General features: G+C 42.5%; 2 protein-coding genes across 2 annotated transcripts in view; both read left to right on the top strand.

The window, feature by feature from the left end:
• Positions 1-1,235, top strand: part of LOC109481647 (sorting and assembly machinery component 50 homolog B-like) — a 14,442-nt gene extending 13,207 nt beyond the window's left edge. Inside the window, exons 13-15 of the mRNA XM_019784225.1 lie at positions 1-85; positions 515-662; positions 1,190-1,235. The exon at positions 1-85 is cut by the window's left edge and continues 4 nt beyond it. Of these exons, the coding sequence (XP_019639784.1) occupies positions 1-85; positions 515-662; positions 1,190-1,235 (279 nt within the window). The remainder of the gene's footprint in view (positions 86-514; positions 663-1,189) is intronic.
• A 2,125-nt stretch (positions 1,236-3,360) lies between these two features.
• The window catches only part of LOC109481716 (palmitoyltransferase ZDHHC17-like), a 23,438-nt gene continuing 17,002 nt past the window's right edge, over positions 3,361-9,796 (top strand). The window contains exons 1-7 of the mRNA XM_019784309.1: positions 3,361-3,420; positions 4,974-5,120; positions 5,818-5,915; positions 6,741-6,889; positions 7,211-7,284; positions 7,965-8,029; positions 9,433-9,595. Of these exons, the coding sequence (XP_019639868.1) occupies positions 3,367-3,420; positions 4,974-5,120; positions 5,818-5,915; positions 6,741-6,889; positions 7,211-7,284; positions 7,965-8,029; positions 9,433-9,595 (750 nt within the window). The 5' untranslated portion in view covers positions 3,361-3,366. The remainder of the gene's footprint in view (positions 3,421-4,973; positions 5,121-5,817; positions 5,916-6,740; positions 6,890-7,210; positions 7,285-7,964; positions 8,030-9,432; positions 9,596-9,796) is intronic.

The following is a 9,796-nucleotide window of genomic DNA, read 5'->3' as shown; positions in this document are numbered from 1 at the left end:
TTCCGGCCGGGCAGGGGGGGTTTCGGCGACCTGTTCCGGACTCATGTGTTCCTGACGGCCGGGAACCTCTTCCAGCCCAACTTAGGTCAGTCCTGATGTTGTTCTTTGATAGAATTTTGTGTAAAATTTTATTTTCATTACATTTGTATCTCTCTGTACAAAAGAAATTTATATGAATCTTTATTTGCATGTTCATGCCCATGGGGCTAAATGCTGCATCGGAGTGTGATGTTACTTGTATGTCATAATGTAACCTAATACATAGGATAGAAGGATAAAACAATAACATAAATGTCTTAGGAACTACCAGAGAATACATTCTATCTAATCTACCTCTTTAAGATTTCTTCCCTTTTTTTAAAGCAACAGGAGATGAATTCACATTTTTTCACTATTTTTCTATTGTGTGGTCATTACTAGACATGAGATGACTGAATACCTATTTCTCTGTTCTCAAAACTATGTTGCACTGATTTACTAACCTGATGACATATTTCCTGACATTGATCTGTAGAGGATGTTTATAACTACCGTGACCACTGGGAGAGGATGCGGTCGGACGTCCGCTGGTCGTACGGCGTGGGGATCCTGTTCCGGCTCGGCCGCATCGCCAGATTAGAGCTGAACTACTGCATACCAGGGGGGGCCAGGACGGGGGACAAGTAAGGACATTTTCATAAGGTTTACCTTCGCAGGAGAAAAACTTGTATTTTCTCAGTTGTTTTCTTCTTCTTCTAGAAAATAGGTACAAGTAAGGACACTTTCGTACCTTCTAACAACTCTACAGTTTCACTGACAAAAGGTAGTGGATACTACCTGAAACTTCTGACCATTTCCAAGATCATATCCAGTTGCTTGAGTAACTGTTTTTTGGCATACATGTATGTTATTACTACAATTTTCATTATTTTCACTCATTATTTGCTGTTACGTCGATGAAGGTTAGACATCCAGGTAATACGATATGCCAAAAAACAGTTACTCAAGATACTGGATATGATTTTGAAAACGTCAGACGTTACAGCTAGTATCCACTAGCTTTCGTCAGTGACTGAGAGACCAGAGGGGAAAGCAGGTTTATATACACAACCTGTTGATTGATATGCAAATAAGGTGAAGACAAATTATTTGCTGTTGTTTTGTTGTGCTATTGTTGTTTACATGTTGTCCTGTTTGTTGTTTACTTCAGAGTGAGTGAAAGTGTACAGCTGGGGGTTGGCGTCACCTTCCTGTGATGAAGCAACGACTCTTGAGAACACCCCTGCTGGAGAGTGGGACCGGCCACGGTCCCAACAGAAGTGACATTGTTTGTCTGCAAGTGCTGGGTGCTACCATTGCCCAACAGGGGTGAAAATCATGAAAAGGAGAGTGAACAATATTTGAGACTGAATGAAGAACATCTGAAACTTTTCTCATGCATGAAACACAATCAGGACCAGGAATACAAGTGATATTCAGTCGTAGCTAGAAGTATTTGAAACAGAAACTTGTCAGATGGATTTTTTTAGAAAGAGTGAAAAGAGGATTTGTATTTGTATATGTAACCTGAATGGTGAATATCCTTCTAAAATTACCATACTGTCAGGATGTGTCTGCTAACAGTGATCGTTTTGTATGTTGAGTAATTAATTATGTTGTTCCAACAATAATGAGATGGGATTTTGAACACAAGTGAAGAAATGAAACAAAAATAAAACAATTCCATGACCTCAGGAACATGAGTAATCTGTCCTTTGGGTAATTTTTTTTAACCTTAATTCAGTTTATTCAATCCAACAAAATCGTACTAAAGCAGGGAATGCTAATGCACCCCTGAATTATGTAATTGATTTTTACATTTGGTTAAGAAACAAGACAGGACAGGTACACAGAAACACATTATATACAAATATGTACAAACACCATTTACTCTACAACAGGAAATAGCAGACACAGGTTTTCAAATATCAGCCATTGTCACTGACATTGTAGAGTCTTGCTGCACAATGCAAGAAAGACTTTTTCAGGCATAGAGTCCTATCCTTAGGCAGTTTCAGTCTTGATAAATGTAGGGTCATTATGTACTGACTCTGACATGGCAGTAGAAAATACACCAGTTCTTGGTTTGCAGTTGGGGGGGAAGAACATACATTATGATAGTAACATACAATACTGGTATGCATTGTAGTTCATTGCATTGTGGTACAGCTGGACCAAGATTTGGAAAGTTCCATAAGGCGACCGACCATGATGTCAATCACAGTGATTGACAGGGACAGCTCACCATGATTGACAGGGACAGCTCACCATGATTGACAGGGACAGCTCACCATGATTGACAGGGACAGCTCACCATGATTGACAGGGACAGCTCACCATGATTGACAGGGACAGCTCACCATGATTGACAGGGACAGCTCACCATGATTGACAGGGACAGCTCACCATGATTGACAGGGACAGCACACCATGATTGACAGCATTGATTGATTTCTCCCGTGGCTAGAGTCTAGACCAAAGACATGGAATGAGTTGTGATTTGGAATGCAACAAAGTGGCTTGCCTTTGTATTGTAAAACAGAATGCAGCACACCTCATTATGCCCAAGACAGTTTACTAGTACAATGTACTTAGCGAACGCCGTGAAGGTGCGTGAAAATCACCAAATGATGCCATCCCAGGTTTGAAGACCCATCCTAAGTAAAGTCACCACTACACATGCAACACATAAGATACACACTTCTACCATATCACTAAAAAATGTAAAGCTACATCAAGAAACCTCCTTGGTTACACAAGAAAACAGTTTCTCAAGCAAAGTAGCACTATAACTGTCTATCATTTTCTTTCTATAGTTTACCAACTCATCAATATAGAGCAAGGACACCTTGTTACATTATAAATATAATATCCAAGCAGATCCTAGGGTGGCAAGGCTGCAATCATTGGCCAAAGGAGTGACTAGTATCCACCATTGGCCAAAAGAGTGGCCATTAGTCACCTATATTGACTGCAACTTTAGGGGCAAAGATTGTAACCAATGGTTGTATCCAAAGGAGTGACCAATAGGCACAGGTGGCCAATTGTCACTCCTTCCACCAATATGGTTAATACAGCTTTGCCACCATAGGATCTGCTTGGAGATTACTGTCAAAAACCTTTAGCGCACAGACATATCCTTGGTTAGTGTTACTCTCCAAGCAGATCCTAGGATGGCAAAAGACAGTATCAAATTGGCCCTTGATTGACGTATGGAGCCTTTCTGGCGAATGGATACTGCCTGGCCAAAAAATGATACTGCCTTGCCACCGTATGATCTGCTTGGAGATTAGGTCAGTGTTAGTGGATGGTCCCCCGTATATTACCCATCATTCCCCACGTTCCAAGATGGCTGCCGAGGGAGAGAAACAGGCGGGCTGCAACCCCGTATTCACTCCGGAGGTGCGTACCGTCGTCTGCACGATAACACAGACCGTTTTTCCGTGATGTTTGTGATATCAGCTTTATCTGGGCGTAGTTTTAGACCGTTAGCTCGTCTGTGAGCGGTTTTATACACCGTTTTACATCGGTGTTATGCGTAACGTTACCGGAACATGTGAACCGCTTCATCATGACCGAACGGACGTAAAAAATATATATGATAACACAAACCATTTCCTCGCGAAGCTTGTGATATCAGCTTTATCTGGGCATAGTTTTAGACCGCTAGCCTGTCCGGGGTGGTTCTAGCGGCCTTTTTACATCTGTGTTATTCGTACCGGAACATGTGTATGAACCCCCTCATCATGACCGAGCGTTCGTAAAAAAAACTATGATGTTTTCTCGCGATCGAGGCGGTTATGTGTCATTTTTTCCTGAGTTTTGTGGGTTGAACTGGACTCCTAGGTCGCGGAGAAGAGGAAGGGGTGTGCAGAAAGCGACAGAGATGTGTGAAAACCCCGCCAGAGCCCCCCGCTAGCGGCTGTGTCCGTTCTCTGGGGTGTTGTAGTGTGAAGCACCTGTCGGTCATCGGTCGGGGGCTGTGCTAATCTCCAAGCAGATCCTAGGGTGGCAAAACACAGTATCAAATTGGCCAGGCAGTATCCATTGGCCCGTATTGGACCTTCTCTGGCCAATGGATACTGCCTGGCCAATTTGATACTGTGTTTTGCAATTGTGCCACCCTAGGATCTGCTTGGAGATTAGTCAGGTGGGACAATAGACGTGCCGACTCATTGTTTACTGTGGGAGGGGGGGACTTAACGTACATGTTTTACACACCCATTCTTACCATTTGCATCTTACTGTTATATTAGAACTTTCCTTCTTTAGCCCAAGTCATATTGGCACTCGACGTAAGTAAAATAAGTCAACATGCATATCTATTGTTTATCATCACTTTATGCTCCAGTTGTGCTAGCCTAAGTTTAGCGAGTAAAGTAACCTTTTTTGTTTAGCTGGGTACCTTCCTCATTAGTCTTTGGTCATTCCCAAATTGTAAGACAATGGTATAAATTAGCCATGGAGACTCTTGATTCGGGCTTACATTGCATTACCCTCAGCAAGAGTCGTGGAAAGATCCATTGGCAGAACTGCACATTTCCCGTTGGCTGCGCGATGATCCGTTTTCGCCCCATTTTTTTCTGTCCCGAACTACACTGCAATATTACCCCACAATTGGCCAGGTTGCCGATGTTCAGATCCGCCTAAATATTCCCCAGTGCGACCGAAAACCACTAAATATCGCTAGTTTACAAACCGGCCGGCGGCCATCCTGGGCCCAAGGCTGTGCTTGGTGCTTTGTCTGTTTTAGCTGCTCTGGGGCTTTCCATGAGGGCATTCCCTGGTCATCTTGAGGTTGTTGTTTGTTGACTTGTTTGTTTGTTTGTTGCAGGAGTTCAAAGGTTACCCGACGCAGCCCAGCCCCCCCCAGTTCGGACCCCAGCACCCCCCTACACCAGCCCCCCGTCTACGGAGGACTTTTGTTTGTTGACTTGTTTGTTTGTTTGTTTCAGGAGTTCAAAGGTTACCCGACGCAGCCCAGCCCCCCCAGTTCTGCCCCCAGCACCCCCCTACACCAGCCCCCTGTCTACACGGAGGAGGACTACAAAACCTTTGACATCATCCGAGCCACGCAGTACGGAGTGATTGACAGGTGTCATGTGAGTCAGAGATACTTATTTCGATCTTAGATTTAGAGACCACATGTTAGAGAATAGTTAAACCTTTATTGTTACCGCATACATATATTCTGTATGTAAGATGACGTTATCCATACATGTATTTAACTTTGTTAGATCTTTTAAGTTTAGTTGTAGAAGACCATACAAAAGTCCCTGTACTTTTTGTTGAGTCAATAAAGAATCTCTTTCATGTGCGAGTATCAGGTACTAATTATTGAAAGTAGGTATGTCTAGTACTAGTAGATACGCCAAAAACAGTTATTCAAGCAACTGGATAATATGATATTGGAAACTGTCAGACATTTCAGGTAGCATCCACTACCTTTCGTCAGTGACACTGGAGAACTCGTGCAAAAATGTCTATTAGATGTTACCAGATGACACCATTTGCACAAGTTCTGTGTCTCACTTTCTGGTTTAGTGTGTTTGTTTCCAAAGTAAAAATGTATAATTTCAGGAAAATGGGTTGTCCAAGGCAGATTTTTTTAAATGATACTGAACATGTCTTGGGAAAGGAATATGTAGATGAGAAGATGTGTCTTGTAGAAGTTATTTGTTCTGTTACTTAAATGATGCCATTTTCTGTCATTTCAGTTCTACCCTTACCCTTTCAGATGTGACCATCTTGTGTACCAGACCTTACAGTTTGGTCTGTATTCTGTCCTGTGTCCTGTAGGAACTGGTTGAAACCGGTTTCGACGTGCGCACACCGGACAAGGAGAATGTCACGGTTCTACACTGGGCAGCCATCAACAACCGGCTGGAACTGGTCAAGTTAGTAAACACAACCGAATACTCATACCATGGACTGACAGTTATAAGAACCTGTTATGAACCCACTAGGAAACCCCTCCTATGTGAGAATGTTAGGACCCGATGAACACCCCTATATAGGAGTTACGAGTAGAATAGTCCAGAGAGATCACTCTTGTTATAGAGTGCACAAAAAGGGGATTAAAAGTTTGTTGCCACACCCAGTCATAGCATGAACTGATACCATGGTATTACTTAGTTATAGAGACCAAAATCTTTAAAAGTTTATTTCACCATAAAGTTTTTCAAGTTTTCTCTTATAGTCACATAGTATAACACATAAATATTGTATTAAGGTGTCTGTCTAGTTCCATACCTAAATGGGTGAGGGTTAGGATCAGGCACGGTTCTGGATAGTCTCCACTTAACCAAGAGCATACATGTAGACTTACTCCAGGCACATCTGGACTATCCAGAACCGTGGCTGAGCATGTTTCTAGATAAAGCGCAGTTCTGGATACATGTGGACTATCCAGAATCTTGCTTGAGCATGGTTCTGGATAAAGCAAGGTTCTGGATACTTGTGGACTATCCAGAACCATGCCTGAGCATTGTTTTGGATAAGGCAAGGTTCTGGATACTTGTGGACTATCCAGAACCGTGCCTCAGCATGTTTCTGGATAAAGCAAGGTTCTGGATACATGTGGACTATCCAGAATCTTGCTTGAGCATGTTTCTGGATAAAGCAAGGTTCTGGATATGCATGCACTATCCAGAACCTTGCCTGAGCATGTTTCTGGATAAAGCATAGTTCTGGATACATCAACACAGTCCCCTCTGTTACAGGTACTACATCAGTAAGGGAGCGATCATTGATCAGCTCGGGGGGGAGCTAAACTCCACCCCTCTCCACTGGGCCGTACGGCAGGGCCACATGTCCATGACTGTCCTACTCATGCAGTACGGAGCCAACCCTGCACTTCTGGACGGGGAAGGTGGGTTGTTTGTTTGTTTGTTTGTTTGTTTGAACCTCCCTTTTTCTACATGATGGCTATTTTAAAGTCGGATTGAGAATTAAGGTTCTATGCCCAGTGTTATATTGCAGATTATGTCTTTACTGGTTGACCATCAAATTGTTGTCTGTTGTGTTGATTGATCATGCCTGTGTGCGGTGACACGTTTAGATGTTCATTGTGTTGCAAGTTGTTGTGCCTGTTTGTGGGTCACTTATAGGGAATTAGTAGTGTCCATTGCATTTTGTAATATTTGCCTGTGCGTTGGTCACATGTATAACCTAGGTGTCCGTTGTGTTGCAGGTTGTGCCTGTCTCCACCTGGCTGCCCAGTTTGGCCACACATCTATAGTCGCATACCTGCTGGCCAAGGGACAGGTGAGAAAGGCTTACACCTGGGGTAGTTTTGTGTTTCAAGTTAGAACATTTTATTTGTGTTTCAAGTTAGAACTTTTTATCCAACACAAAGAAGTTCTCTCACCTAGAGAACAGTCTTACATCTGTGGTGGTTTTATACAATGTCATGTGACTGCTACTCTTCCACGAGAATTCATACATGCAAAATGATGTGACAGTGAAAAGTAACATTATAAGACAATAAAAGTGCATGCATGTACCATATTGTAACTTTGCATGTGTCATCATCTGGTCCTGAGAGTTTCACAGATGCTCATGACCCCTTTCCCCCAGCCCTCCCTATCCTCCATAGCCCTGGGCAGGTCTGCAACCCGCATCCTCACACAGCTGATGTATGTAGGTTGTGCAGGGTCTGCCTACACTGGCATGCCCATGTTTTTGGGGCCCAGAGAAAGACGTCACTAACGATCTCTTCCTTACTCCTCCAAGAATGTCCAGCAAAGCGCAGTCTCCTCTCACAGATGACTTGAGATATGGGGGGAGGTCTCCATAGAGTATGTGTATCAGTAGCTATTGTTAAAATCTGTAGGCTGCTGCGATAGTGTGTAACTCTAATGTCAGTTGGTTCTGCCTGTGATGTCTCACTGTGTGAACACTTGAGTACTGTAGATATCTTCTTACTGTTTATACTGTTCCTGCAGGATGTGGACATGATAGACCAGAACGGCATGACAGCGCTCATGTGGGCAACTTACAGGACATACGGGTGAGTCCTTAGCTTGGTTAAAACTTTAGCAAAACTTGCTGTTTTCATATACACTACTTCAATCCGACCGCTGCATCAGCTGCAGAAGCGCTTCGTTAGGATTGCATCTAATGTCCCATTTTTTGCTAACTCTGCGGCTCTATTTTACAACTTGAAAATTTTAACAGTGTACGACATAAATAAACTCCAAACAGCAATTTTCGTCCACAAAGTCTTACACAAAAGTTCACAATTACCAGTTCAATTCAAGGACATATTTCAATACAACTCAGATATCCACAGTTACAGTACCAGAAAGCAAAATGATTTAAGGCCAATCCTAACAAAATCAAATATGAAACAGTTTACGATAATGTTTAGAGGCCCGTTAATTTGGAACAGTATAAGTCATTCACAGCAGAATTGCCAATCCCTTCCAACTTTCAAACAACATTTAAAAACTGACCTAATAGAGAAGCCATCTACCACTTCCTGATTTGCTTTTGTTTTCCTTGTTTTCTTATGCTACGATATTTTCCTTGCGTTAATATTGGTTTCTTATGTTGTTCTTACCATATGATTTGACTAATGGAAATGTATTTTTTGTTGAATACGATATGTTCTTGATTGTCTTACTTTATTGTTTAGATATTTAGTTTGCCGTGTTAACTTTATATTATCTTGTTTGAGTTAATTTTCTTTTGTTTGTCCCTGAAGACATGCATGTTAATTGTTAACGTAAATAATGTTGTAAATATGAGATCATCAACAGGATTTGGGAGAGCCCACTAGATAAACCTCCTGGTTTCTTGGGCTCTCCTGCATGTATTTGATTGTACATAATTTCTTTTTATACCATTACTTTTCTTATGTGCGAAAGGACAATAAACAATAATAAACAATATCTCGCTATGTTATGGTTGTGACGTCTTGGTGTAATACAGGTTCTTGGCATAGAAAGAATTCACATATGTTTGGCCTGCAGCTGTTTTGGAATAAAAAGGACTAGAACCACAATATGTTGCTGTTGATGTTAGTGTTCCCTTCAGTACGGACCCCACTGACTTGTGCGAGCATGAATGTGTGAGTGTGAACGTGAGATTATAAATGTGTGTGAACATGCAAGTAAAAACATGCAGTAATGTGAATACCGAATGTCACTGACAAAAGGTAGTGGATGCTACCCAAAACGTCTGACCGTTTCCAAAATCATATCCAGTTGCTTGAGTAATTGTTTTTTGGTGAATGCTGTCTCGTTGGTGTCCACCTCAGCACGGAACCGGGGCGGCTTCTCCTGACGTTTAACGCGAGTATGAACGTGTGAGTGTGAACATGCGTGAATGTGTGAACGGACATGCAGAATGTCGAGATGACTCAATGTAGATGTGTTACGAAACTTCTGAGCTTGTTTGTGTTCCCTCCAGCACGGACCCGACGCGTCTTCTCCTGACGTTTAACGCGAGCGTGAACCTGGGGGACAAGTACCACCGGAACACGGCGCTGCACTGGGGCGTGATCTCCGGCAACACCAACGTGATCACGCTGCTCATCCAGCACGGTACCAACCTCAACGCACAGAACGACAGGGTGAGACCTTAGCTCAACCTTTAACCCTTACACAGAACGACAGGGTGAGACCTTAGCTCAACCTTTAACCCTTACACAACACAGAACGACAGGGTGAGACCTAATCAACTATAAAATAAAACACAGAACAGTAGTGTGAGACAGGTATAAACTTGAGTATTAACTCAAATTCTACACAGAATGATAGGCTCAACCAGTAAC

The sequence above is a fragment of the Branchiostoma belcheri genome, unplaced genomic scaffold, assembly GCF_001625305.1.
Source record: "Branchiostoma belcheri isolate BF01 breed outbred unplaced genomic scaffold, Haploidv18h27 scaffold57, whole genome shotgun sequence".
NCBI classification, from domain to species: Eukaryota; Metazoa; Chordata; class Leptocardii; order Amphioxiformes; family Branchiostomatidae; genus Branchiostoma; species Branchiostoma belcheri.
The sequence above is the reverse complement of the archived record's forward strand: the minus strand, read 5'-3'. Positions and strand labels throughout refer to the sequence as shown.